General features: G+C 50.6%; 11 protein-coding genes across 11 annotated transcripts; 5 read left to right on the forward strand and 6 right to left on the reverse strand.

Moving 5' to 3' along the window:
* Positions 1 to 461: 461 nt before the first annotated feature.
* On the reverse strand, positions 462 to 3,250 carry BJX68DRAFT_222664 (lysine--tRNA ligase KRS1). Its single transcript, XM_071038020.1, has 3 exons — positions 2,754 to 3,250; positions 1,100 to 2,687; positions 462 to 1,012 (listed from the first exon to the last, which is right to left on the reverse strand). Exons 1-3 carry the CDS (start codon positions 2,970 to 2,972, stop codon positions 1,002 to 1,004), a joined length of 1,818 nt encoding a protein of 605 aa, XP_070905576.1. The 5' UTR covers positions 2,973 to 3,250; the 3' UTR covers positions 462 to 1,001.
* Positions 3,251 to 3,275: 25 nt separating this feature from the next.
* Positions 3,276 to 6,189, reverse strand: BJX68DRAFT_273813 (putative dynamin GTPase). The gene is made up of 4 exons (XM_071047542.1): positions 6,052 to 6,189; positions 3,901 to 5,978; positions 3,709 to 3,850; positions 3,276 to 3,654 (listed from the first exon to the last, which is right to left on the reverse strand). Exons 1-4 carry the CDS (start codon positions 6,098 to 6,100, stop codon positions 3,467 to 3,469), a joined length of 2,457 nt encoding a protein of 818 aa, XP_070905577.1. The 5' UTR covers positions 6,101 to 6,189; the 3' UTR covers positions 3,276 to 3,466.
* A 1,220-nt stretch (positions 6,190 to 7,409) lies between these two features.
* Positions 7,410 to 9,281, forward strand: BJX68DRAFT_6245 (mannose-1-phosphate guanylyltransferase). The gene is made up of 4 exons (XM_071049508.1): positions 7,410 to 7,673; positions 7,747 to 7,803; positions 7,866 to 9,035; positions 9,086 to 9,281. The coding sequence occupies exons 1-4, from the start codon at positions 7,614 to 7,616 to the stop codon at positions 9,110 to 9,112; spliced, it is 1,314 nt and encodes a 437-aa protein (XP_070905578.1). The 5' UTR covers positions 7,410 to 7,613; the 3' UTR covers positions 9,113 to 9,281.
* Positions 9,282 to 9,450: 169 nt separating this feature from the next.
* BJX68DRAFT_260310 (uncharacterized protein) lies at positions 9,451 to 10,365 on the reverse strand (the record flags this gene model as incomplete). Its single annotated transcript, XM_071043857.1, has 2 exons — positions 9,451 to 10,149; positions 10,204 to 10,365. 2 exons carry the CDS (start codon positions 10,363 to 10,365, stop codon positions 9,451 to 9,453), a joined length of 861 nt encoding a protein of 286 aa, XP_070905579.1.
* A 297-nt stretch (positions 10,366 to 10,662) lies between these two features.
* BJX68DRAFT_222672 (putative oxidoreductase, FAD-binding) lies at positions 10,663 to 12,890 on the forward strand. The gene is made up of 3 exons (XM_071038021.1): positions 10,663 to 10,902; positions 10,956 to 11,490; positions 11,542 to 12,890. Exons 2-3 carry the CDS (start codon positions 11,019 to 11,021, stop codon positions 12,861 to 12,863), a joined length of 1,794 nt encoding a protein of 597 aa, XP_070905580.1. The 5' UTR covers positions 10,663 to 10,902; positions 10,956 to 11,018; the 3' UTR covers positions 12,864 to 12,890.
* A 2-nt stretch (positions 12,891 to 12,892) lies between these two features.
* Positions 12,893 to 14,112, forward strand: BJX68DRAFT_6311 (uncharacterized protein). The gene is made up of 3 exons (XM_071049519.1): positions 12,893 to 13,202; positions 13,263 to 13,667; positions 13,749 to 14,112. Exons 1-3 carry the CDS (start codon positions 13,187 to 13,189, stop codon positions 14,024 to 14,026), a joined length of 699 nt encoding a protein of 232 aa, XP_070905581.1. The 5' UTR covers positions 12,893 to 13,186; the 3' UTR covers positions 14,027 to 14,112.
* Positions 14,007 to 17,151, reverse strand: BJX68DRAFT_6323 (Ataxin-10 homo-association domain-containing protein). The gene is made up of 2 exons (XM_071049521.1): positions 16,830 to 17,151; positions 14,007 to 16,761 (listed from the first exon to the last, which is right to left on the reverse strand). The coding sequence occupies exons 1-2, from the start codon at positions 17,015 to 17,017 to the stop codon at positions 14,199 to 14,201; spliced, it is 2,751 nt and encodes a 916-aa protein (XP_070905582.1). The 5' UTR covers positions 17,018 to 17,151; the 3' UTR covers positions 14,007 to 14,198.
* Positions 17,152 to 17,241: 90 nt separating this feature from the next.
* On the reverse strand, positions 17,242 to 18,950 carry BJX68DRAFT_6349 (DHHC family palmitoyltransferase). The gene is made up of 3 exons (XM_071049527.1): positions 18,553 to 18,950; positions 18,352 to 18,505; positions 17,242 to 18,300 (listed from the first exon to the last, which is right to left on the reverse strand). Exons 1-3 carry the CDS (start codon positions 18,639 to 18,641, stop codon positions 17,314 to 17,316), a joined length of 1,230 nt encoding a protein of 409 aa, XP_070905583.1. The 5' UTR covers positions 18,642 to 18,950; the 3' UTR covers positions 17,242 to 17,313.
* A 130-nt stretch (positions 18,951 to 19,080) lies between these two features.
* BJX68DRAFT_260314 (putative transcription factor Rap1) lies at positions 19,081 to 20,519 on the forward strand (the record flags this gene model as incomplete). Its single annotated transcript, XM_071043858.1, has 4 exons — positions 19,081 to 19,215; positions 19,266 to 19,351; positions 19,412 to 19,652; positions 19,704 to 20,519. 4 exons carry the CDS (start codon positions 19,081 to 19,083, stop codon positions 20,517 to 20,519), a joined length of 1,278 nt encoding a protein of 425 aa, XP_070905584.1.
* Positions 20,520 to 20,735: 216 nt separating this feature from the next.
* Positions 20,736 to 22,046, reverse strand: BJX68DRAFT_6334 (chromo domain-containing protein). Its single transcript, XM_071049524.1, has 7 exons — positions 21,902 to 22,046; positions 21,738 to 21,843; positions 21,645 to 21,687; positions 21,512 to 21,591; positions 21,095 to 21,458; positions 21,022 to 21,047; positions 20,736 to 20,970 (listed from the first exon to the last, which is right to left on the reverse strand). Exons 1-7 carry the CDS (start codon positions 21,906 to 21,908, stop codon positions 20,952 to 20,954), a joined length of 645 nt encoding a protein of 214 aa, XP_070905585.1. The 5' UTR covers positions 21,909 to 22,046; the 3' UTR covers positions 20,736 to 20,951.
* Positions 22,047 to 22,174: 128 nt separating this feature from the next.
* On the forward strand, positions 22,175 to 24,845 carry BJX68DRAFT_6369 (chaperonin-containing T-complex subunit CCT5). The gene is made up of 11 exons (XM_071049531.1): positions 22,175 to 22,341; positions 22,399 to 22,416; positions 22,477 to 22,525; positions 22,589 to 22,682; positions 22,738 to 22,821; positions 22,884 to 23,173; positions 23,224 to 23,872; positions 23,928 to 24,065; positions 24,132 to 24,312; positions 24,362 to 24,450; positions 24,501 to 24,845. The coding sequence occupies exons 1-11, from the start codon at positions 22,332 to 22,334 to the stop codon at positions 24,543 to 24,545; spliced, it is 1,647 nt and encodes a 548-aa protein (XP_070905586.1). The 5' UTR covers positions 22,175 to 22,331; the 3' UTR covers positions 24,546 to 24,845.
* The last annotated feature ends 62 nt before the right edge of the window (positions 24,846 to 24,907 follow it).

Consider the following 24,907-nt stretch of genomic DNA (forward strand, 5'->3'; position numbering starts at 1 on the left):
AGTCACGGTTCTTGACTTTATAAGAGCATCCCTGGTCCGGGGAACACTGGCTGTGGCATGTCTGCCACCAGCATTTAGTGCAGCGGCGCATAGTGTGGTTCCTATTTTTCGCAGTGCAAACGTCGCACGCGGCGGTAGATGCTTTCAGTCGTATCGAAGGTGGTGGGGTGAATTGAGGTGGATTAGGCGCTGGGCTGGAGGGGGAGCTGTTGTCGCCGGAGCTGGTACTCTGCGTATCAGACATACTATTGTGGATGAGGCTTTGGCCGCTATAGGAGGGCTTTGGTGCAAGATAGAAGGAGAGCTGGCGGTATCTGAATATGTAGACTGGCCTCCTGAGACAGCCAAAAAGGGAACAGAACAGTGAAGCGAAGCCAAAAGTGGTAAGGGAGAAACGTGGATGAGAGAAAAACAAATGGTCAGAAATATTCATCACTAGTAAATCCTTGCAGATGAAGGCTTCTTGTTCAACTTGTGCCCAGCTTGTCCTTTCAGGAGTCAACAACCCTACATGGAAGATTGAGGATGCTTTGATGTTTCCAGATCCTTCAATCCACGCAAAGAGCAGCACTTGCAGAGCATCTTTAGAAGATAACATCAATCTATTGATTCGCTCTCAGCTTTTATTAACATGGTATTTACCATTTCTGCAAATGGCCATGTGAAGAGACTATAGCTAAGAGGATAAACATATAAGACCAAAAGTCTCTCATCGTGCTGGAAAAACATGCCCCAAGGGAGAGCGGTCTCACCATTATCTTACAAACTAATGACCACATAGCATTAATCACTGCTGACTGCGCTACGGGTCTTACTTCATGTCCCTATCCCCAGCCTGGGAAGGCGACTGTAGGCCTGCAGTCAAGAGAGCAATCGTAATACAAAAGTGTATATGTCTTGTGATATTTAAGCTCATGAAACTTCTTTTCGTAGACCAATTCCATACAGTCACGTAACATTCATCAACAGTTCTCGTCTTGTTTGAACTGGGGTTCTAATATCTATTTGTGGGCTGATCGAGACAATTTCGTTAGCTTTTTGCTCATACTCCATCGGAATAACATGAAAAAGGTATGGCTTCAGTAAGGCGGAGACTTACGAATTCCCTCCTCAGGCATAGGCTCAATACCAGCAACCTCGGCAGCAGACTTGCCTTCGGCAGCGGTCTTATCCTCCTTCATGAACGGGAAGGCCAGGACCTCCTTAATGCTGTAGTTGTCCGTCAAGAACATGACCAGGCGGTCAATACCCATACCCCAACCACCGGTGGGGGGCAGACCATATTCCAAGCTGGTACAGAAGTTCTCGTCAATGAGCTGGGCCTCGTCGTCACCCTGGTCTTTCTGGCGGGCCTGCTCCTCGAAGCGGAGACGCTGGTCGAAGGGGTCGTTCAACTCGGTGTAGGCGTTGGCAATTTCCTTCTTGCAGACGAAAGCCTCGAAACGCTCGCAGAGACCGACGTTCTGGCGGTGATACTTGGCCAGAGGCGACATCATCTGCGGGTGGCCCATAATGAAGGTGGGGTTGACACAGGTCTCTTCAATGAATTCGCCAACGAGCTTATCGAGCATACGGGCGTTTGTGAGAGGTGGCGTGCATTCGACGCCGGTCTTCTTGAGAACCTTCTTGAGGAACTCGCCAGTCTCAGCGGTGTGCAGTTGGTCACCAGGGGGGAACTTCTCGCCAGTGGCTTCTTCCAGGGCGGGGATCATCTCCACGCGCCTCCACGGAGCCTTCCAGTTGACGTTGTATACCTCTCCGCTCTGTGTGTGGAACGTGGTCTCGTAGCCGCCAGTGATGTGCTTAACGAGACCAGAAACGAGCTCCTCAGTCAAGTCCATAACGTCATACATATCGGCATAAGCCCAGTAGAACTCGCAGGTTGTGAATTCGGGGTTGTGAGTCAAGTCAATGCCCTCATTTCTGAATTGACGGCCGACTTCGTATACACGCTCGAGACCCCCGACGATGAGCATCTTCAGATATAGTTCGGGAGCGATACGCATGAACAGGTTCATGTCCAATTCGTTGTGGTGAGTCACGAAAGGCTTGGCTGTAGCACCACCAGCAATCGCGTTCATCATGGGTGTTTCCACCTCAACGAAGTCGCGGTTGTCCAGGAAGTTGCGGAGGTATGTGACAATCTTGGAGCGAGTAACAAGGACATTGCGAGACTTGTCGTTCATGATCAAGTCAAGGTACCGCTGGCGGAAACGCTGCTCCTTATCCTGGAAACCGTAGTGCTCGGAGGGGATGGCGTGAAGGCAGGGGGCGAGAAGAACAACCTCTGTTGCAAAGATGGACAGCTCACCGTCTGGGCGGTTCTTGGGGTTACTGCGGCCAGGGAAACCGACGATACCGATAACATCACCTCTCCGAAGGTGTTCGTGCTGAGCATCGAACGAAACCTCGCCGGTGGCATTCTGAGCCTGGCAAACCACCTGCACCTTGACGCCCTCGGCGCGGATATCGTAAAAGATCAATTTGGCGCCGGACGAGCGCTTGGTAAAAATTCTACCGGCGATTCGGACTGTAGTACCAGGCTTCTGTTCGCCCTTCTCGAGACTCTCGTAGTCCTTGAGGTACTTGCGGAGGTCATCGGTGACCTGGAACTTGTGAGGATAGGGGTCGGGCTGCTTGGTCTCTCGAAGCTTGTTGATCCTGTTGCTACGGATCTCGAAATATTGCTAGAGAAGGTAAAACGACCTGATCAGTATGTTGAAGCATGAGAAAAGCTACGAAGGAGCACTCACGTTAGGGGTCAGGTTCGCTTCCTCCTCTTCGGCGGAGACCTTCTTGGATGCCGGCTTGGGCGGAGCAGCAGCAGCCTTCTCCTTCTTCTTAGCATCTCTCTCACGGGCCTTCTGACGCTTCTTCAATTCGGTCTTCGAGACCTTCTCGCCGGTGACTTCATCAAGAAAGAGGTTGGCCATGGAAGCCTCGGCCTCCTGGACGGGATTGGAATCGGCCATGGTGGAGATATAGCTTGTCCGACGCTTCTTTACTCGTATTATGAGAGTAAAAACAATGAAAGCGGCGTCGGCCGTGGATAAGGTGGATGACTCAAAAATTGTAGGAGGGGAAAGACAAGAAAGCCGCGCCAAAGATTTTTGGGCGGGAGAGGTTACGGCGGGGTGACTGTCATTGGGTGCTGCGAACCACCCCGGTTGCGACCAAGCCAAGTATGCCCTGCCATTTTTCTAATTCAATAATGGATGACTTGACTATCTCCCTCCAAACGACCCTTTCCTAGGGATTGTCTCCATTTCATGTACATTCAATATCCTGCATTCGCACCTCGCAAAAGGCTAATGACCACATTAAGAAACGAGAAAGGGCTTAGGGCACGGGCAGAGAAGTGGGGTACTTTTGGCTGCCGATAACGAAACCCCGCCATCAAGAAGCCTCCCAGTCCAATATCGCTCAAGAGAAACAAACATTGACTTGACAAGAAGTCATAACCTCATTACTCATTGGGCGGCTGCAACTTAACCTCGAACCCAAAGTCTAACTCGTTGGCCGGCTCATGTGTGACTTTCTCTGCCTCCAACCACTGCTGTGCCTTCATTATCTTCTCCTTCTGTTTTTTCAGGTACTCGCGGCGTCTCCGGCGCTCTGCGTCCTCCGACATCAGTTCGTGGCACCTGTTCACCGCTGAGAAGTGATCATGTTAGAGCCAAGGCTGTCAAGTCGAGGCGAGGGACATACCATTTAGATCGTAGATCCCTAGTCCTTTCTCAATTTCTTCCACCAGATTCTCGCGACATTTGAAAAAGAGCTTCGTGTGGACGCTCTGGGCGACAGCATCAACAAATCTAGAACTAGCCACCTCATAGTATCCACGAGTTGTCTAAACAGAGTCAGCAGCTGATCCATATGCATCACAGGCTGTCACCTTACCGCCATCATCTTTACTTCCAAAGTGAAAATGTCCACGCCGAGTTCGTTAACACCAAGTTTCTTCATTTCTGTCGCTCTTCGAGGGTCTCCTCTTTGGTACCTCTGCTGCAGATCCAAGTAATGATTCGCTCTGGCCTCAAAACGACGCCTCACGAAAAGGTCATTCGCTGCATTAGTCTCCTGATCAAGGGCCGATTTCGCCATCGTGAAAGGTCTCTGATGCTCTATGCTGAATATCTCATCAACATGGATAACATGCTCATCTCGGAGCTTCTTCAAGTAGCTTTCAATAATCCGTCTGAGCTCCCGGTAGAGCTCCGTTTGAAGATACTGAACGAAGACTTCCTTCAACTCCCACAGGAGTGTTTCTTTTACGAGCCGATGGCTGGCATTAATAAAGACCATCATCGGGTCCCTCCAGTGCTCGACACTCATTCGGTTCATGGAATCGATTGCTTTGGGGTTAATCTGTTGGGGAATCCCAGCGCTGGCGGACTCCTTGTTGATGTCCCTGATTTCCTCCCAAGTGAACTCCTTCACTGAAGTCGCAAATTTATCAAAGTGTGTAGTGAGGTATCCTGTTGCCTTCTTGGTCGGTCTACCTCGAGGGCTACCAGTAGACTCTTCTCCGTCCATTTTTGGTTTCTTCGGAGTTTGGATCTCAGTAAGCTCACATTCAGAGTCGTCGTTGCGGCCATTGGAGATAGATTCCTTGTCCAATTCCGATAGTAGCCTTACAGTTGGACGTGTTCTGGAAAGAGACCGCTTGAAGTCTTCGGCAATGTTGGTCCAGAGTTTTTGAAGGGGGTACTCTCTAGAGCCGCCCTCGATTTGGCACCTGATTCGATCTTTTAGTGTGTGAAGTTTGCCGCAGAGTATATATGGCACATTTGCAGACGGAGGCGCCGGAAGCGTCGAAAGTTCATTGTCAATACGAGTAGCCTTCTCGTTGATTTTGTCAATGATGCCTGGAAGACATCCCTGAATTTGTTGGAAGAGAAGGTTCGACAAGGCAGATTGTAGATTTCGGGTGCCGAATCTCTCATGGTATGAGGCGAGATCAGTCGACCATGGAGCGATCCTGAAGAACTCATCTTCTTCCTGGCGAGCCACCGAGTGCTCGACAGAGGGATCCGGATTATTCCTCACGACATAATAACCATGCCCAAGGGAGAACTTGTCGCCTTCCAGAATCTCGACCCACTGACTGTAAGACTCACCAATCTGAACACGGTCAGGCTTAGTGAGAACCCCTAATGTTCTCTTCTTTGCTCCACGGATATCTCGCATTATCCGAGCAGCGGAGGAGTTCATTACGTCGTCCGTCATGGTAATGGTAAGAAGAACAATGCAGCTCTCTTGGGAAATGTACTCCTTCACCAGGTTCTCAACAAGGTTGACGAGGTACCGCTCTTGATCAAACTCAGCTTGGTTGATGACACCTGGGAGGTCGTAAAATGAAAGACTAGGAAATCCACGAGCAGAGATGTCCAGTCTTACAATATTTGGGGAGAACTTCACCTGGCAATGTGAAGGGTCAGTTTCGTTGTTCTCACCAGGAACATAGCTCGCTGATGGGCTTCCAGGATTGAGGATCGCCAGTTGCGCCCACTTGATGACGTCCTCGATTTTTCCTTTTTCGGTGATCGTGGTAAACAACTCGTCTTCTTGATCTTGAGGATGCCAAGGGCCAAGAGGTTCTGATTTCTTGGGCTTGCTGATTCTTCGAGACCCGTCAAACATATACTTTCTGGACAAGTACACGCGACAAGTCCAGGGCTGATCAGGTTCGCTGTTCGACAGGTTGATCTCCATTGGACATCTCGTACATGTTCCAGCGCTCCTGGGCACCTTTATCTCACTCATCCCCTCGATAAGTGAGCTCTTGCCGGTACTTTGGTCTCCAATGACGCAGATCTTTGGAAGGGTGATCTGCGAGTCCTCTATGCCGATGTGCCGCAGATCCTGAATCTTTCGCACAAGGACCGTCATGCTCTGCGCGAGGTTGTTAATCGAGTCAGAAGGCCCCGACTCAGGATTTGCGCCCTCCATCGTTGGCGACGCACTCTTCACTGTCGCTACGTAAATGTAATGTTAGCCCTCTCTCCCCAGTAAAGCAAATCACACACAAAGACAAAGACTTATCTATACCTGTGTCAGATGCAGGGTCTATCTCGTCCGGCTCTGTTTTGACCGGCATTTGTAAAAGTAATGTGGTTGTCACGAATGCCAAGTTGAAAGAGGCCTATCGTGGCATAGTGGAGAGTTGTATTAGGAAGAAGACTTCAAGCTGACTCAGGTGGGAAAGAAGAAGGAGGACTGAGAGAAAGCCTAGTGTTACCAAAAGGCAGAGACTCAGGTAGGCTGCTACTGTTGCCTGGGCCAACAGTGAGAGTGAGGTGAATACAAGGGGAAGCGAAACTGAGGGAATCTAGAAAATTGAACTTGATTGCCTAAGTGAGACCAGGGAAAGAGAAAAATTTAGAGCACCACAAAGCTGGGCACAAGAGAACGCACAAGAGAATACACAAGAGAAAGAGGAATGTCTCGTGACAGTAGAAATGTCTTATCGAGTCTGGTTTCGAGCCCATCTCCAGTCGGTTGTCTCTGGTGCTTAACAAGGTGACGAAGCAGAAACTGCTGCAGGGGTCTTTAATCCTCTCATCGAGATTATTGCAAATCAGTGAGATACCACTAACTCCATATAGATATGCCACTGTTGAAACAATCTTGTTGGATGCTACATTGAGGAGGAATTGGTGCGTCGAGAGGATACCAATGTAGGCATCGTTTACCTATGGTAGGTACGATCACCATTGCTTCGTTAAATTTGACTGTAACCCGCCGCCAGAGAAGTATCAGACTCTCATTGTTGATTTAGACATTGAGAGCCGACTCGCCTTTCCAACGGGACCGTCTTAGATTCGGCCTGCTTGTCTGCGCTCGGAGTCTATTTGTTCAAGATGTTGGAGAACTGCGCTGCCAATGTGCCGACTCACCTAGTGGGCCTATCCTTCATATAGAAATCTTTGAACGTATAACAAGTTTCTATCAGACATTGATGAATCTGATAAGATCAAGATTCCCACTCTAGGGGATGTCAGTAAAGCAACCTGCCTATTGATACCGTTTCCGAACAACTGGCGACGGTGCAAGCTCAGGTTCGCCAAGCTTGTCAACGTGAAGATTTTTCGCCGCCGACGGTGTAGGTTTGCTGGCAATGTAACGCAGGGACTGTCATCGGAACTGGTATAGTAGTTCAAACTTCCAACCTTAGTTCCTGGGGGCCCAGGCGAGGAGCTGCTTTGAGACTCTGTTGAGTTAGGTTCCGCTAATTTACCGAGTCTCAAGCGCATGATATACCTATATATGAATGAGAAGAGCCCATCCCGTTGATTTCTTCTCCAAAAATCATTATTACAGAACACATCTTGCTGCGGCGCTGCATGAGAGTTGAAGGTTCCTGAATTTGGATCTAGAGCTTGGGCTGGTGGATCTTTGGGTGATCAACTGACTTGCGGGCAACCAACATTAAGTCACTCTCCTCAGTCAACCTCCTTTCTCCCCTGAATCTCCCTCTAGGACACCTCTGCTTTCTAATTAATCTGCAGAGCTACGTGTAAACTACACTACCTTTCCCTCTCTGCTCTTCAATTGCTATCTTCCTCATACCCGTTCTGCCATTCGATCCATCACCCCCTCATCCGGCCACAATGCTTCAGGTGCCCGTGCGGGAACACACCAACGTGGCCTCCACTAAGGCTGTAATCCTGGTAAGTGCTGCTGTACCTCTCGAACACTGCAGCTATCATGTTCCTTGCGTTTGCTAACCATGGAGATTACTAGGTGGGCGGCCCTTCTAGGGGAACCCGCTTCAGGCCTTTGTCGCTCGATGTTCCCAAGGTTGGTCGCTACCCAATTCACCTCCGACCGCGCAAATCAGTTGACGACGATGCTTCCTACAGCCTCTCTTTGAAGTCGCCGGGCATCCAATTATCCACCATTGCCTCAAGGCCCTTGCGAAAATCCCCGATATCCACGAAGTCATCCTGATTGGCTACTACGATGAGACAGTCTTCCGTGACTTCATCAAAGATGCTTCGAAGGAGTTCCCCCAATTTCGCATCCTGTACCTCCGTGAATACACAGCGCTGGGCACTGCCGGCGGTCTCTACCATTTCCGTGATCCTATCCTCAAGGGCAAGCCGGAGCGCATTTTCGTCCTCAATGCCGACGTCTGCTGCTCCTTCCCGCTCGGCGAAATGCTGAGGCTGTTTGAGGATAAAGATGCGGAGGCCGTCATTCTAGGAACTCGTGTTCACAATGATGCGGCTTCAAACTTTGGGTGCATTGTGTCCGACTCCCACACCAAGCGTGTCCTTCACTACGTCGAGAAGCCTGAATCGCACATTTCCAACCTCATCAACTGCGGTGTATACCTCTTCGCAACCGAGTGTATCTTCCCCTCCATTCGAAGCACAATCAAACGCCGGACGACCCGCCCTCGCCTACTGTCATATCCCTCCTCCGACAACCTAGAGTCTTCGTTCGTTGCTGCCGACGATGAATCAGAACAGACCGAGGTCCTGCGGTTAGAGCAAGATATCCTCTCCGACCTTGCTGACAGCAACCGCTTCTTCGTCCATGAGACGAAAGACTTCTGGCGCCAGATCAAGACTGCCGGTTCCGCGGTCCCGGCCAACGCTCTCTACCTGCAGAAGGCTTTCCAAGCGCAATCCGACGAACTTTCTGCTCCTTCTGCTACTATCGTTCCCCCGGTCTATATCCACCCTTCCGCCAGCGTAGATCCGACAGCCAAACTCGGACCCAACGTCTCCATTGGACCCCGAGTCGTTGTGGGTGCAGGTGCGCGTGTCAAGGACTCCATCGTGCTCGAGGACGCCGAAATCAAGCATGATGCATGCGTCATGCATGCTATCATCGGGTGGAGCAGTCGCGTGGGGGCCTGGGCTCGTGTTGAGGGCACACCAATCCCGATGGGCAGCCATTCCACCAGCATCATCAAGAACGGCATAAAGGTCCAGAGCATCACCATTCTCGGTAAGGAATGTGGTGTCGGTGACGAAGTGCGAGTCCAGAACTGCGTTTGCTTGCCGTACAAGGAGCTCAAACGCGTAAGTGATCCCGCTACCCCAGTGCCCTGCAAATGCTAATATGAGTATAGGACGTTGCCAACGAAGTTATCATGTAGGGTGTTTCAGCGTACCCCTGACCACCTTGATCTATATTAATACTACCAATAACGGCATTTCCATCGCATTATTTAGACTATAATATCCCAATATTGCATAACAAGGACCACCCAGGAACTACAGTAAACTGAAGCCTCTTGTTTGGCAAAGTTGACGGTTTACCTGGAGTCGTCCGTCATCACCCACAAAATTTGCATCAAGCACATGAACGACAATCTCAAGTGCAACACCATGCACGTTGGATCATGACTTAGAATTAACGAACGAGGTACTGTAACATTTTTTTCGGATGCGCCTCCGAAAAACAATCATAACATTCGTATCCAATAGAGCCACCCTACCTATACGCCAAAGGATCATATGCCGTCTGCTCATTATGATGCCCATACCCATACCCCGGGTTGTCATAAACACTCGACCTCCCTCTAGAATGCCGCTGCTGCCCTGGCTGATCCGAGTACCCCTCCAGCGCCGTACTGCTATTATACGGCGGCGGCTGATGCAGCGGCCTCGTCTCCCCGATATCCTCCTCAGATCGGCCCCTCATATGCCCGGCGCCTCCATAACCACCGGAAACAAGCGGCGACCGATCGTCCTCCGCGACTCCCGCATTCGGATGCGGGAACGAGCCCGAGAGAACACTGCTGTCCCGGGCATGGCCGGCCTTGTACTCAGCTAGGTTGTGGCCCTCCGCAGCCATGGGATCGTACTCTCCAAGCCGGGTTGTGCGTCGGTACGCGAAGATGTCAAGGCCGATCGAGGCGATTAGGAGGGCGGTGCCGATGATTGTGAATGTGAAGAGGGCCTTGAAGATCCGGCAGACTGTTATCCCCGTTGACGTACCCCAGTATGTGGAATTACATGTTGTGAGGATTGTGTGGGAGAGGGACCAAGAGAGGAGGACGAGGGCGATGGCCCAGATAATGAAGACGATGGTGTTTGTTATGAGCGAGAGGCGCGGGGAGAGGCCGTAGCAGCAGTGGAGGATTGTGGTGAGGGTGAGGTTTAGTAGGGATAGGAAGGCGGCAATAATGAGCTGTTGACGAGTTAGTTTCCGGCTGCCTAATGTATACAATGAGAGTTGGCTTACGACGAGGAACGCCCATGGAAGCCTGTGGTCGGCATTGTGTAGTTGTACAGCAAAGGCAGCGAGGATGATTCCGACGATGATCGAGGAGGCAAACGTGAAGAAGCGGACGAGGTGGAATGGCAGCGCCGGGTATTCTGAGGGTTTGACGGACTTGCGACGCATTGTTGCTGGGATGGGTTGATGATTGTTGACAGAGAGGGCAGGGCGATAGATGTAAATAGTCGAGGACGCCGATCACTGGACCATTTGGTAGAGACTTTGGGCGGCGGCGTAGCGAAGAGCAAGCCCGACCGTAACCAGGAACTCCGTAAACAGAAAAAGTTGATTCTTGAACCAGCAACAAGAAGTTGGAGTTGAAGAAATGTCAACACACGTCAGGGCTGCCCCATCAGCCCAGATCCGTCTATTTTAAGCTGCCATGGCAAAGCCTCTGTTAGCCTCATTTCACCCATGGAAACCGCTCCACCGTCCACGAATCACTCTGACGATCGCTACCGTGGGTTCGTATTGAGAAACTCAAATGTTTACAACTCACATTTTCGATGAGAATGGCTTTGGCACATCATACATCGTACGCTCTTAGTCGCCTCTGAGAGTCTTCAAGAAGTTGGTTATAAGTCATCAAATGCCGTTCAAATCTTGCGAACAATCGTTGATAGAATCGACGCTAACGAGGGCCGACAGGCAGGGCGGCTCGTGGTAGTTTCCCCCCACCTTTCAGACACAAGTCACACACCAGCTAAAGAGTCCAGATCTCGCATCCACTTCCATCTGACATCGTCACTCTTCTACGTACTTGTCTCACATTCACAGCCATGGCAGCCATCCTCACAACCTCCGTCCCGTGGCATGATGGCGAAGACAAGATGCACCAGTTGCTCCGGGTGCCCTACCAGGACAACCCCACTGTTCCGTTCCTGACCCGTCCAGCGGCGCTGCTGATGAAGCAGTCCCCTCTACTCGCCATCGGGGCTCTTGATCAGGAAGGAAGACCTTGGGCTTCAGTTTGGGGCGGCGAGGAAGGCTTTGCTACAGCAACCTCTCATTCCAGTTTCGACATCAGAACTCCTGTCGGGAGAACATACGATCCCGTTGTTGAGAGTTTACTCCTCAACTCTACAGGAAATAGCGGCAAAGTGATGGCTTTCCTAGCTGTCGATCTAGAAACTCGCCGGAGGGTGAAACTGTCTGGAAAATTAGACACCGGGTCACTAGATATTCCGGACGAAGATGAGCGCATTCGCGCCGGCATCGCAAACCTCACTGTTCATGTTGATGGTAGTCTCGGTAAGGTCCTTCTTTCAAAAGACAATTTGATCCGCGCTAACGCTCACGCAGGTAACTGTCCCAAGTACCTCAATGCGAAACGCATTGTCCCCGCCTCTCCAGAGCCGAAGCTGATCTCAGAAACCCCTCAGCTACATCCTAGCGCCATTGACATGCTAAACCGTGCAGATACCTTGTTCATCTCCTCTTCTCACGGAGGAGAGGATATGGATACGAACATTCGCGGAGGACCTCCTGGGTTTGCTCGGGTCATCTCTAATCAGCCCAGTGGCGCGGTGTTTGTATACCCTGAGTATTCTGGAAATCGTCTCTATCAAACTCTGGGGAACCTCCAAACTACTCCTTCAGCAGGATTTGTCTTCCCAGACTTCGATACAGGCAATGCTCTATTCGCCACTGGCACTACAGAGATTCTTGTCGGCAAAGATGCGTCTGCTGTTCTCCCTCGCTCTAACATTGTGGTCAGAGTAACCGTCACAGCGGCTCGGTTTGTGGAGAAAGCTCTGTCGTTTCGAGGCATTCCCGGGAAGCCGTCACCATACAATCCCAGCGTCCGATACCTTACATCAGAAAGAGCCTCGGCGGCAGCCTTGGGTAACCGCGAGTCAACGGTCACTGCAACATTGATCGGAAAGGAACTGATAACCCCATCAATTGGCAGATTTCGCTTTCGCATTTCAGATCTGAAAGAAGCCGGATCGTGGACCCCAGGACAATATGCAACGTTCTCTTTCTATGACGAACTGGACATGGGCTACAGCCATATGAGAGATGACGATCCGTCAAGCATCAACGATGACTACGTCCGTACATTCACAGTCTCATCGAGCCCAGGTCATCTCTTGCCTGATGGAGAGTTTGAGATAACGGCTCGAAAGCACGGAAATGTGACCAGTGCGCTCTTTCGCACAAGTGAGAGAGCTGGTTTGGAAGTGCCTTTGAAAGGCTTCGGGGGAGACTTCCAACTAACCCAACAAACCAGCGATATACTGCCGTTCATAGCAGGTGGTATCGGTATTACGCCAGTTTTAGCGCACCTCCCTGTGATTGATGTGAGCCGATTGCGCCTCTTCTGGTCGATTTCGCTCAAAGATATCGGACTGGTTCTGGATACTTTCAAACGATTCCCAAAGCTGCGTGGTTCCACAACCGTATTTGTCACTGGGGTTGACCATCGAAGTCAACAGAGCAACGCTGAACTAGAGAACGTCGCGTCATCCGGAGCACAAGTACAACGCCGGAGAATGAAAGCGCAAGATATCGACCTCTCATTAGCAGAAGTTTGGTACTTCTGCGGCAGCCCTATGTTGAAGGTACCGGTGTTTAATTGGCTGGCCAGTAAAAAAGTAGTATATGAAGATTTCGATTACTGAAATAAGATTCACCTGTTGATTTTCTAATCATTCTGGCCACTTTATAGCTCTGAATCACTATTTATAATTCTGTACCTGTTTATCTGCTAGGTCAGTCGCCGACTCGTTGGAATCGGGACCTCGTCACAGTCTCGGGTGCCGAAAACGCGTCAGGGCCTGCTGCCTCCCCGCAAAGCTCAAGCTCTGGCTCTTCCCCAAGAGATAAATCTCTCTTCAGACCTCAGTCTTTGAAATTTCGTCCTGTGGCTTATCTTCAACCATTACCTTCGTCAAAAATCCATTAACTCACAACCAGAGAGGTCCAGACAGGACACCCCGCAACCATGTCGACCTACGAAGGCAAGTAACTGAACCCCTCATCCCCTCCCTGACCCCGACTAACAAGCTCCGTCCAAACAGTCGAACACAACACAACTGACCCCTCAAACCCCGCCCAACCGTCTCGCAGTCGCCGCCCAGACCTCTCCACCTTTTTCGCAACCCTCTCCGAAGTCTCCTCCGATGAGAATCGCTCCCGGCGCGGCGCCGTCCCTCCTCCGGGAGACATAAGCGCCCTGTACTACTCCCTCGCCGAGGGGCTGACTGCTATGCGTCTCCAAGGCAGTGGCTCCTACTATAGTCCGGATATCAATGGGATTCGTGAACAACTGGCGAACCAATTGAATAACCCCATATTGCCAGAAGCAGATAACACGTCGACTGAACATGGTGATGATCTCCTTCAGGAAATGATCCAAATTCTGTTGCAGCGTGCGGATAGACCGCCAAAGGAGGTGGAGGGGGTATCGGAGGAGTTTTGTGATGGTGGGAGCCTCCCTTTTCCTTTCTTCCTGCGTGGTACTTCTCGGCGGCATCGCGCATGCTAATAATACTTGGACGAAATAGGACTCGATCGTGTCCCGCGCTCCTCGCTGAAACCCTCCCAGTCATGTCCGATCTGCAGCAACCCATTTCTAGACGACAAATATCCGCTCGTTGTGCGGTTACCGTGTCACCCGACGCATTTGTTTGATTTGGAGTGTGTAAGGCCGTGGCTGCGGTTGCGGGGGACGTGTCCGCTTGACCGAACGGACTTTGCGGAGCAGTTGAGGGAGAAGGCGGAAGCAAGGAAGAAGGCTGTGGAGGAGGATGACGAGGAGGAGTGGGATGGGATGTACGGTTGATTTCGGTTCTGGTTTATCAGCTATCTATAGGGGGAGTTCCAGGTTGAGCAGGATCTTATCCCAAGCTACGGTATGGTGGTTGATTGCATTGTCCAACATTACGAGTATGATCTCGCATATCGTATTTTATGTGATGGGTATGTACGAATTCACTACCATGCAGTTACTCTGGTCAATCCCTTTCGGGTGCGGGTGGGCCTTCTCGTGGTCGAAGAGCCAGCTTGCCCGTCTTATCAATTACAGCTTCAAGGCCTCTCTGCTCCAGCATCCCGTTGTCATCCCCTACTTCTCGAGCCTCGAGCTCCTCGATAAGTTTCTGGTTTTCGCGGTTTCCCTCGAGCAAGAACTTGAGGCACATCACAGCATGCTCTTTGATATACGGGTTGTGCGCATCAAAGTTGGTGCACGACAAAATTGTCTCGACACCACCGTGCTTCCGGATCTGGTCTTGCACTTCGGGGCACTTCCACACAAGAGACGAAAGGACAAGCACGACGAGCTTTTTCAAGTTGCGCCACTCGAATTCAGAAGGGTCCTCGGTGATGGGTGGCGACTCGGGTCTTGACACGGTGCCACCCTCAGCCGGGTCTGGTTCGCTAGGGTCGTATGGTCGTTCGACGGCGATAGGACCGGGGCTTGAGCTTTCTTGTTGGTCTCGGGATGGGCTGTTGCGTCCAAGGTTGAGTTGGCTAAGCTGGCCCTTTGGAATGCTCGTTTCGAGCTCCTTGATCAATGTCACTAGGTCGTAGACAATCTCCCATTTGACTAGGAGGTTCTTCCAGTCGTTGTTCTCTGTCAGAACCGCGAAAAATTCTAGGAATTGGTAAACACCCTCGTATACACGTTCCATATCCCATAAGTTCAGAGGAAAGTCCTCGGGAAGTGCTCGTCCAGCTCGGATCTGGCCCTGGAGATAGATTAGGGCGCATGTCTCGGGAATGATGTTGCCGCGAAAGATTGTGAACATGTAGCGAACTGTGAGAACGTCGACTCGGGAAAGTGGTCCTGGGCTCTTTGCTGCGTTGGCCTGGCCCGAACCCGAACCAGTGACTGAAGCGGGGGAGTACTTGGCTCTGAAGATATGTGTGAGGATTTTTACGACGACGGCCTGTGCTGGGGAGATGATATCCTTAGGCTGGCCGAAGTCCGAGTAAGCGTGAGACATGAGTCCGTTCTTCAGGACTGCATCCATGATTTGAACCATCATCTTAAAGTAGAGCTCGTCGTCAGGGAGATCCCATGCAGCGATAAATATCAGAAGCTCCCGCAATAGATTCCGGCCTGTCTCCTGTGTGAGAAGAACGTGGCATCTGAGAGCTTGCATGTTTCGCGATCCGGTCCTTTCGCCGCCTTTCAGACCAAAGCTGTCGACAATACCAGCCTGGATAATCATAGGCAAGGCTTCAATTTCGGCAGGGCCCAGCACGAGGGGAATATCGGTCAGCAAGCCGCGCTGCTGGTCACCGGGACGCCCACGATAATCGTCATCGTCCTCATCGTCGTCTTCCTCCTCTTCGTCCATGCTCCCATCAGCAACTGCTTCAAGGCTCCGCGAGTCGTCGTCGCCAACAGTTCCTGCGTCGCCTGCATCATAGTCATGTTCTCCACCATCACCGAGCTGCGAGCTCTCCTGCAGCCGTGCCATTAACTCGTCCTTCGCTTCCTGAAGAGTCTCTGCTGCCGATTGAGCCGATCTTGGCATGCTTGTGTCTTCCTCCGCGAAAGGAGCATCACCCGCAGCGAATGCGCCGTATTCGTTAAGGTCTGGAAGATCCGACCAGCAAATGCGCGGAAATCCTGCGGTCGGGCTGCGGTCGATTGTAAGGATCGCCTTCTTCCGAGGAGGTTCATCGTCCGGAAGCGCAGGTGGAAGATCCTTTGCTCTATCCTGAAGGTCGGACCACCCATCCACTTTAGCACCCAGGATGGCGGTAAGAGCAGCACGGATCTCTTTGACCTGATCCGGGTCTTTTCCCATTTCCTGAATCGCCGTCAAATCACGGCCCAAAAGCTTCTCCATGTGGTCTTTGATGTTTGCGAGTAATAGCATGGCCGCTTCCTCCTTGATAGTCGCGGGTTCGCGGGGAAAATTGGATATCGTCTCGAGCAGAAGATCCTCGGCGGTCTGATCATAAAGCGCTCGAATAGGAGGATTGACTATCCTTTCACCAGTCTTAACTACCGGTGCTAATCCCTCCGGCTGGCTGCTGGCCTGATCGAGCGGTTCCTTGGGCTGAATGATGTTGGAATCTCCAGTGGAGTGGTACCCGAAAAGGTCCAACCAAAGAACCATCTTGCGCTGTTCATTGTGCATAATAAAGTTATGCAAGAATTGAAGACATGTAATCAGAAGCCGCTTGTAGAGATTGACCACTTTTTGCCAGCGTTCCTCGTTTCTCGCGTTTGTCTCTCCGTCGAAGCCCCGCGCTGTAACACGAACACAAGTGTCTACCAAAGCCAAAACTCTTTGATCGAACCCTTTCTCGGCTGCCATATTCTGTGCCTTTTTCGTTGTCGCTAACAAATTCCGGGCGATTGTGCAAAGGTCATTGAGACGTTCGATATCCTTGACAAGCGAAAAGTAATTATAGGCTATGAGGTTGGAGGAGGAGTGTTCGTAGTTCGCAGCCGGCGGGCATTTCCAGATGAATGACTGAGACTCGAGGACGGGGATTGCTTTCGTAAATACATCGGTGAGGCCTTGCCAGATGTCCGGGGACAGTCCCAGGCCATGTCTAGAGAGGCACAAGTGTTAGATACCGCATGAACGAACCGGAAATAAGCGGCGAGCTGCTAGAGTTACCTAACGTCGCTCTCTTGGTGTGTCTTGTACAAGATCTGTTTTCCAGCAGAGAGCATGTGGTCCAAACGTTTGTCGTCAATCATGCCCCGCGTCTCGTAGTGGCTCAGTGTTCCCATCAAAATCACCTTCAGCATGAGCTCCGCGGGAGTGCATTTTGGCTTCACTTCTGTCGGAGATCGGTCCGCCATGTTGGCGGTGGCTTGGGCGCCGGGAAGCACAAGCTGCTCGAAGCCGAGATCAAATCGGTTACGGAAGTAAGTCAGGAACAAGGACCATCAAAGAGTAAGGCGGGATTTGGTGGGACAGAAGAAATCGAAATGTGTTGAAGAGGTAAATTTTTCCGGCTCCGAGAAGATCGCCCCGATTACTCTATTGATCAAGTCTCGTGATTCGCAGGCACACCAAACTATATCTTCAGTCATTGTCATTTTTGTTTTTTATCTTTAAACTTTGTATAAACTGCGAAGCTAACAAAACCTCTGTACTAGCTATATGAATCACGCCTTGCAGGAATCTTGAAGACATGGCGCAGATTATTCCAGAAGCCCAGATCGTAAATGTTATCGATCTCCTTCATGCTTTGGACCTGGACGAACCTCGGATCAATGGCAGCATCCGGGTTACGCGGTTGGAGAACCTCGTTTGAGCCTTTTTCGACTCGATGTCCCTTCTTCGGCGGCTCTCCGTCTGTAAATACAAGGACTTGATCACTAGTCACCGGCCAAGAACTCGTGCTTTGCGGGAAAGCAAGGAGAGGGGAGTCGGACCTGTCGCGTATCAACTTGAAGGCAATCCCATCGGCCACGTCATCCTTCCAGTCGGACCATTTAGCACTTTCGTTGGTCGTCATGCCGGCCCAGATGAGGTAAATGTGATAGACGAGGAAGGCAATGGCCAACGGAGCAGTCATAAACATTAGCATCGTGACTCCTCCAACCCGAGCATCCGCCGCCACAACCGTTGCGCAAATATTGAAGAAAGTAGTCCAGCTTTGTTTTCTCAGGCGAACTGGATGAGTCCGTGGTATAAGCCTGTCGTAAGTTTGGGACAATATAGTGTACCCAAGAAAAGCGCCGTATGCGAGCATAACGCTCAAAGAGAGCAACAGGGATAGAAAGTATTGGTAGTTGTTGAGACCGACACAGTTCGTGAGCCATATGCAATGGTGATCGTGCCGAGCAATGCAACCCTTGCAATAGCTGCAATGTTTACTCCTCGCTGGTTTGAGAAAGTCACATGTCGTGCAGCGGTGTCCAGGCTGAAATATGACCTTGTCATAAGGGTAGCGCTTCATCTCCTGGTTGTGGTTCTCTGGGGTAATGAATGACTTGGTGATAACACTGAGATATAGGAAGATGTACGGGAAAGTTACAGCGACTGGGATGCAAGCTCGATCGACCACGGAGACCCGCGGCCAAGCACTCGGAACAAATATGACTTCGCCGATAATCAGAAGCGACGTAAAGAATATCTTCGAGAAGTGTCAATAGCAATACAAGAGAGGGTGGTGTGTTCAACTGACAAGCACGAGAGGGTGATTCTCATAGAATACATAGCTACCAGCCCTACTCCAGCAGCTCAAGACGCGTCCACCGAAAAGGCGAGAATCAATAAACAATATTCCATTGGGGATATGTATCCAGACGATCCTATGGAGGAGGCCAATCGGTGTTTTCCTGCTTTGATCAGTCGCAATGACACCTTATCAATGCTATCCCCATACCGAAAGAATGGTAGTCTTCCAAAGAGGACAACAAAGACAAAGGCTGAGAATCCTAGGATCGCAATCGCGATGGTCCGGAGAAGTCCCATGGCTCTGAAGATGAAGACCCTAGAAGGTCAAAGCAGGCCGTTTTGTCGAGCTATTTCGCGGGCATAGTCTTCAAAGTGCTCGGAGCCGTGAGTCTGTAAGATCGATTCGAGAAGACAGTCGAGAGAGTGATGAATCCTCATCTCGTGAATCCCCGCTAATCACAAGGCACGTGACATTGTGAATTATCTGGATGGCCGCACAGGAGGTTGGCTTTCGACTGAAATTTCAGATAGCTTGCGCAGATTTTGATAGTCACGATTGTTCTTGCTGCGCAAATCCCGCTCTACGGGGAGTTCTGTTTATGCTCAAAGTTCAAATGTTAGCAACCTCCAACGCGTGACCACATGATTTGACCTGGTCAACGGACGCGCCCAACCCCAACCCCAGGTGATATCTTCTTAGAAAGTCGTATGCAAATTTCAAATCTACGGTGAAGAAATGGCGTCAAATCAAGCTGAAGAACATGAGGGTGGTGAGACAGCAGCAAACGGGCAGGGCCACCTTTTCAAGGGGATGTCATTTTGGCTATCCCATAATGTCCCTCAGAGGAGTAGATTCAAGGAGCTCATACAGGTGAAACCTTGAATTCATCGCTCTCCTGCATCTCACTAACACACTTTAAGCAAAACGGTGGTTTCGTAAGGCTGCAGGAAAAGGATGCGGATGTTCTAATCGTGGATCACAAGAAAAAGAATTTGCCACCAAATGTGTAAGAACAACCTCCTTGTCATCTATTACGTGTAGAATACGTATGACTGACTACATCTAGTTACTCTTATCAGTTCATTGAGAAATCGATTCAAAACGGCGTACTACAGGATCTGGAGAACTACAAGGTTGGGCCATCCTCACACCGGCCTGTAGGGGCTACCAATATCCCAAACAAAGGTCACAGATTAGCCTATACCCTAGAGGATGACCAGATTCTCTGGGACTACATGCAGCCTTTTGAGAGGAACTCCACTGCCGGCATTCAAGGAAACAAGCTCTACCAAGATTTAGCCGCAAAGGTATCTACTCCCTTCCTGGCATGGGGTTTCCTTCACTAATATCTGGCCTAGCATCCGCGACATACGTACCAATCATGGCGTGATAGGTACATCAAAAGAGTTCGAGGGCGTCCACGGCCCGGTTGTATGGTAGGGCCAACCCCTAGTCGTGCTGAGAACGAGGAAGTCCGCAGAGAAGCTGGCTCTCGTGCATCGTCAACACGTCTAGACGATACGGTCAACAGGAGGAGCGGCACACCACAACAGACACAGGAGAAGAAGAGAAAACGAAGTCCAGGACCAACCACAACAAATCAACACACATACAACGGCCCAATCAGCGCACAGAAGGCAGAACCATCACAGCAAAGAAACCGCCAGATACGGGTACCCTCTGAGCCACTTGCTCAGAGAGAAACCTCACGCCACGAAACACCGTCTTATCCCAAGAAGGCAAAGACCACAGTCCAACCAAGCACAAAAGAGGCTGAACCGCCACAGCCAACCGGAACAGACGGCACTGGTATTAATGATCTCTTCCTCGAACTACCTTTCTTTGAGCCAGAACCAGAACCCGAAGAAGAAGCCCCAGAACAGGACATCGATACATGGATTGAGGATCGCCTGCGTCGCGGGAAGGGGGACGAAGGACAGATTATTGAAGCTCTACAGTGCACAAGTATGGACCCCGAATTGGCCGACACTGTATTAGAGTCCTTGGTTGCCGGGAGGGGCATTCCTGCTGATATGCGTGGAGTATGGACAGCTCATGATGACAGCTGTATTGATGCACAGGACAGTCGAGAGGTTCAGCATGTTCTAGAGAAGCATGGCTCGGATCTATTCGATACTAGGTGGAAGTATCTCGGTCTTGCAAGGGCTAATTAACATGATGACTTTATAAACTTCAGTCGAAAAAAGATTACTGCTATGTACATCAGCGCCGAAAGTCGAAATACCAGACCCGCGGAAAATAGCACTCAAGGAAATAACACCTAGATGACCGTGGTATGAACAGGCCCATGCGATCTCCTCAGTTTTCGGAATCCATATTGCTCTGGCTTTGCAAGAGGGGTTGTTTTTGTGGGGTCTCAACACCAGTATAAGAAAACCCATGACAACTGTAACCAAGAACCTATCATACAATCCGAAAGAATTGAGTCGAATAATTCCCTTGAATCCAACTCCAGCCTCCGCCATTTCTGTGAGATTGACATTAGGCCGGATCAAGGGTGGCCTGATCCTCTTTAGATGAGGATGAGATTCAGGCCTAGTATGCCGACAAATTTCAGTTGGTGCCGAGGTGAATAGAATGGGCGATTACGAATCTTTGAAGACCCTAGTGAATGTTAGACAAGTTGAGGATATCGATGGACATAGAGAAACTCACAGATGTTGTTCGTAAAATTTGAGCATCTTGCTCGAGGTTAGCATTGGTCAAACGAGGCATGGGATACACTCACTTTGCGGGGGCATTTTTCATAACACATTTCGATAGAGACCTTGGATTTCCTGTCATTGTTCCAGTGCAAGAATGCTACCAGCCCATCACGTTCGCGAACAATGGTATCCACTGCCTTGACCTCGTTCTCCCAGCTCTTTGACTTGGGTACCCAGTCGGGCACTTGACTGTCTTTCTCTTTCTCCTTGTCCTCAGTGGCATCAGTTTCGGTGCCCGCTCGCGACCTTCTGCGCTTTCGGGGCTCCAGCTTCTCGGGGGTTGATTTCGGTGGCCGTCCCATAGACTTGCGCTTCTTGGGCTCTGGTTTCTCCGGTCGTCCTCCGAGACCCTTGAAGTACTCATCAAGCACATCCTTTGCGCCTTCGCTGATATGAATTAGTAAAGAGATAGAAAGAACGAGGAAATGGAAATAACTTACAGCAGGTTCTCCTCCGGTTCCAGCGTCTGGTCTTTGGGGTCACTGTATCCTTGCCATTTCACTCGGAGCATGAGGGTGCCCTGTCGCATAGTCAGCTCAAGATGCGTCGCATAACAAAAGAGAATATACGCACGTCAGATTTGAACTTATGTCCCACGATCTTCTCGACAATGTACCTGGTCCGGTCAGCGCTCATCAATCGCCAGTCAGTTTGGCGACAACTCACACGTCCTCGTCCTCGTCATCGCCCTCCTCATCTACGTCCTCAACCTCCTCATAAGGAATAGATTCGCCAGTTGACGATTCGTCATCAGACAAGTCGGCCACGGCGGCTGTTTGCGACAGTCAGCAAAACGCGAAGCTCGCGGCAAAAGCCAATGGATCACTCACGCGGCATTGTTCGTGACGAGACGAAGTTAAACAATCGTGAAAACAGTTTGACGGTGAGCTAATGATCTGCGATGAGACCGATTGACTTCATAAGTCGGACGGATCCTCAGCTCAAAGCGTATGGAGCAAAAGTCTCGGAGAGAGATATCATGTTGGCAGCCAGATTGCTGAGTCGCGCATTCAATGCGCGTAGGGGAAAAACGCGCTAAGCCTGATATGGGAAGCAGCTACTAGCCCCGAATTGGACATCTCCAGAATTTCTGAAAAGAGCCCATTGAAGTCGTCCAGGCAGATCACAATTCTGAATTATCGCTCCCACCTCACCTCTGCAACTTGCTTGGGAGGTATTTGCTCTTTGGTCCTATCCTGATTTACTCGGATCTTTCTTAAGTTTTGATTTTCCCCTTCTGCCAAGTGGCAGCCTGTCAAGATGGCGATGCGTGCGTCCCCGATACCCCTCACCCAGACAATGTGCTAATCTCCTATCTCTACTTTAGAGCTTGATCTTTCTCAAGGTTCGAATATCTGGCTTCAAATATAATCGTCCGGTAATCGGTCACTAACGATCTGAAAAGCTTCTGTAATGAAAGATGAGCAGGGTCGTCCCTTCATCATTGTTCGAGAGTACGCCGCGGAGCCCAAATTCTACCCTCCGGCAAGAATTTGCTGACATTTCCGCTCAAATAGTCAGGGAAAGAAGAAGAGACAACACGGAACGGAAGCTGTGAAATCACACATTGTGGCCGCTAAGACTGTCGCCAGCATCGTGAAGACTTCTTTGGTACGGACGCCGCCAGCCCAAACCTCCCCAGGACAAAAGCTCAGAGAACATATAGGGTCCCCGTGGTCTCGATAAAATCCTCATTTCCCCCGACGGCGATATCACTGTCACCAACGATGGCGCGACTATTCTCGGACAGGTTCGTTTCTGCTCAATTTACAACCGCAGTCTTCGCCGGTTTCTAATATGTTCTGCTATCAGATGGAGATTACGAACAACGTGGCCAAACTTCTCGTCGAGCTCTCAAAATCCCAAGATGAAGAAATTGGTGATGGAACAACCGGTGTTGTCGTTCTAGCTGCGGCCATGCTCGAACAGGCGTCGGAACTCATCGACAAGGGCATCCATCCTATTAGAATTGCGGACGGTTACGACGCAGCCTGCGAAATCGCTGTAGCGCAGCTCGACAAGATCAGTGACGAAATCAAATTCACAAAGGACAATACTGAAAATCTGCTGAAGGTTGCAAAGACTAGCTTGGGAAGCAAGATGTAAGAGCATTCACAGAACCCAGCTCAGCATGACACTGATTCTCCGACAGTGTTTCCAAGTCACACGACCAGTTTGCTCAGATAGCCGTCGATGCTGTACTCTCGGTTGCGGACCTTGAACGAAAGGATGTCGATTTCGAATTGATCAAGGTGGACGGAAAGGTCGGAGGAGCGCTCGAGGATTCGCTCCTCGTCAAGGGTGTTATTGTCGATAAGGATTTCTCTCATCCCCAGATGCCCGACGAGGTCACGGACGCGAAGCTGGCCATCCTGACCTGTCCGTTCGAGCCCCCGAAGCCCAAGACAAAGCACAAGCTCGACATCACTTCGGTCGAGGAATTCAAGCGCCTGCAAGACTACGAGAAGGAGAAGTTCACAGAGATGATCCAGCATCTCAAAGATTCTGGAGCCAACCTGGTGATTTGCCAGTGGGGTTTCGATGACGAGGCCAACCATCTCCTACTACAGAACAAGCTTCCTGCGGTTCGCTGGGTCGGTGGACCCGAAATCGAATTGATTGCCATCGCAACCAACGGTCGTATCGTTCCTCGATTCGAGGATCTCAGCGCTGACAAACTCGGAACTGCTGGTCGGGTGCGCGAGATGACCTTCGGTACCACGCGAGAGAAGATGCTTGTCATTGAAGAGTGCGCCAACAGCCGCGCTGTGACTATCTTTGTGCGAGGTAGCAACAAGATGGTGAGTATTTACGGTGCAACTAGTGGGTATTCTCGCGATACTAACGTATTCCCAGATCATTGATGAGGCCAAGCGCTCACTGCACGATGCCATTTGCGTTGTCCGTAACCTGGTTCGCGATAACCGTGTCGTGTACGGTGGAGGAGCTGCGGAGATTGCCTGCTCTATTGCTGTAGAGGACGCTGCTGTCAAGGTTCGTGATAACATCCCAAGTCTTATCTATTGATTATTTCTCCGGCTCACAGAGTCTTCAATGCAGAGTCCCGGAATCGAGCAATATGCCATGCGCGCATTCGCCGATGCATTGGATGCAGTGCCACTGGCACTTTCCGAGAACTCAGGCTTGAGCCCGATTGAGACACTGGCTGCCATAAAGTCGCGTCAAGTGAAGGAGAACAACTCTCGACTGGGCGTCGACTGTATGCTGACTGGCAATAACGGTACGTATCATCCCTGAAATGACGGATGCTGGTATTGACGAGTCTACAGATATGAGAGAGCACTTTGTCATCGATCCATTGATTGGAAAGCGCCAACAATTGCTGCTGGCAACTCAGCTCTGCCGTATGGTGCTCAAGGTAGGCCCCATCCCCTGTTTACTTTTTTCGCAAAAGCTCACTCGAAACAGATTAACAACGTCATCATCTCCGGCGATGACCAGCAAGAGTTCTAAGTTTCTTGTATAGGATATTTCCCCATGACCTAAAATGCGACGTGCTTTAGCATAATAATCTAATTAGACCATGCTATGAGACAAAATGCGCAAGTACATAGAGCAGCCGATGCAATGAAAGAAATGAGCCACACGATGCTTCCAGTCCTATCACCAGACAGGACCGCCTGCCTTTACAGCTTCGGCTCGTAGGTTCTACACGCACCTGTCACTACTGTAGTCCGCAGCTATGATGGCGTCTACTATCCCTCGGTAAGAATTCCGCCTGAGTCCCTGATCACAGAAAAGGCTTCGAGATACGATGTGCGAGTTCAGTCATACGACTCGTCTTTCCGGAAAGACATGCATACGGCAAAATAGTC

This window comes from Aspergillus pseudodeflectus, assembly GCF_044049435.1.
Source record: "Aspergillus pseudodeflectus strain CBS 756.74 chromosome Unknown BJX68scaffold_1, whole genome shotgun sequence".
Taxonomy (NCBI): Eukaryota; Fungi; Ascomycota; class Eurotiomycetes; order Eurotiales; family Aspergillaceae; genus Aspergillus; species Aspergillus pseudodeflectus.

Excerpts from the sequence above, each read along its gene's own strand:
- BJX68DRAFT_222664 (XM_071038020.1), bottom strand. The coding sequence starts at position 2,972 with ATGGCCGATTCCAATCCCGTCCAGGAGGCCGAGGCTTCCATGGCCAAC. Across the intron at positions 2,688-2,753 it reads AAGCGAACCTGACCCCTAAC|CAATATTTCGAGATCCGTAG; the intron begins GTGAGTGCTCCT and ends TACCTTCTCTAG.
- BJX68DRAFT_273813 (XM_071047542.1), bottom strand. The coding sequence starts at position 6,100 with ATGCCGGTCAAAACAGAGCCGGACGAGATAGACCCTGCATCTGACACA. Across the intron at positions 5,979-6,051 it reads AGACCCTGCATCTGACACAG|CGACAGTGAAGAGTGCGTCG; the intron begins GTATAGATAAGT and ends ACATTTACGTAG. Across the intron at positions 3,851-3,900 it reads TGGAAGTAAAGATGATGGCG|ACAACTCGTGGATACTATGA; the intron begins GTAAGGTGACAG and ends GACTCTGTTTAG.
- BJX68DRAFT_6245 (XM_071049508.1), top strand. The coding sequence starts at position 7,614 with ATGCTTCAGGTGCCCGTGCGGGAACACACCAACGTGGCCTCCACTAAG. Across the intron at positions 7,804-7,865 it reads TGTCGCTCGATGTTCCCAAG|CCTCTCTTTGAAGTCGCCGG; the intron begins GTTGGTCGCTAC and ends TGCTTCCTACAG. Across the intron at positions 9,036-9,085 it reads CGTACAAGGAGCTCAAACGC|GACGTTGCCAACGAAGTTAT; the intron begins GTAAGTGATCCC and ends ATATGAGTATAG.
- BJX68DRAFT_222672 (XM_071038021.1), top strand. The coding sequence starts at position 11,019 with ATGGCAGCCATCCTCACAACCTCCGTCCCGTGGCATGATGGCGAAGAC. Across the intron at positions 11,491-11,541 it reads TCATGTTGATGGTAGTCTCG|GTAACTGTCCCAAGTACCTC; the intron begins GTAAGGTCCTTC and ends ACGCTCACGCAG.
- BJX68DRAFT_6311 (XM_071049519.1), top strand. Across the intron at positions 13,668-13,748 it reads ATCGGAGGAGTTTTGTGATG|GACTCGATCGTGTCCCGCGC; the intron begins GTGGGAGCCTCC and ends TGGACGAAATAG.
- BJX68DRAFT_6323 (XM_071049521.1), bottom strand. The coding sequence starts at position 17,017 with ATGGCGGACCGATCTCCGACAGAAGTGAAGCCAAAATGCACTCCCGCG. Across the intron at positions 16,762-16,829 it reads CACCAAGAGAGCGACGTTAG|ACATGGCCTGGGACTGTCCC; the intron begins GTAACTCTAGCA and ends GTGCCTCTCTAG.
- BJX68DRAFT_6349 (XM_071049527.1), bottom strand. The coding sequence starts at position 18,641 with ATGGGACTTCTCCGGACCATCGCGATTGCGATCCTAGGATTCTCAGCC. Across the intron at positions 18,506-18,552 it reads GGAAGACTACCATTCTTTCG|GAAAACACCGATTGGCCTCC; the intron begins GTATGGGGATAG and ends TGATCAAAGCAG. Across the intron at positions 18,301-18,351 it reads AGAATCACCCTCTCGTGCTT|ATATTCTTTACGTCGCTTCT; the intron begins GTCAGTTGAACA and ends CACTTCTCGAAG.
- BJX68DRAFT_6334 (XM_071049524.1), bottom strand. Across the intron at positions 21,688-21,737 it reads GATGACGAGGACGAGGACGT|GTACATTGTCGAGAAGATCG; the intron begins GTGAGTTGTCGC and ends TGACCGGACCAG. Across the intron at positions 21,048-21,094 it reads ATGAAAAATGCCCCCGCAAA|ATGCTCAAATTTTACGAACA; the intron begins GTGAGTGTATCC and ends ACCTCGAGCAAG.
- BJX68DRAFT_6369 (XM_071049531.1), top strand. Across the intron at positions 23,174-23,223 it reads ACTAGCTTGGGAAGCAAGAT|TGTTTCCAAGTCACACGACC; the intron begins GTAAGAGCATTC and ends ATTCTCCGACAG. Across the intron at positions 24,451-24,500 it reads TCTGCCGTATGGTGCTCAAG|ATTAACAACGTCATCATCTC; the intron begins GTAGGCCCCATC and ends CACTCGAAACAG.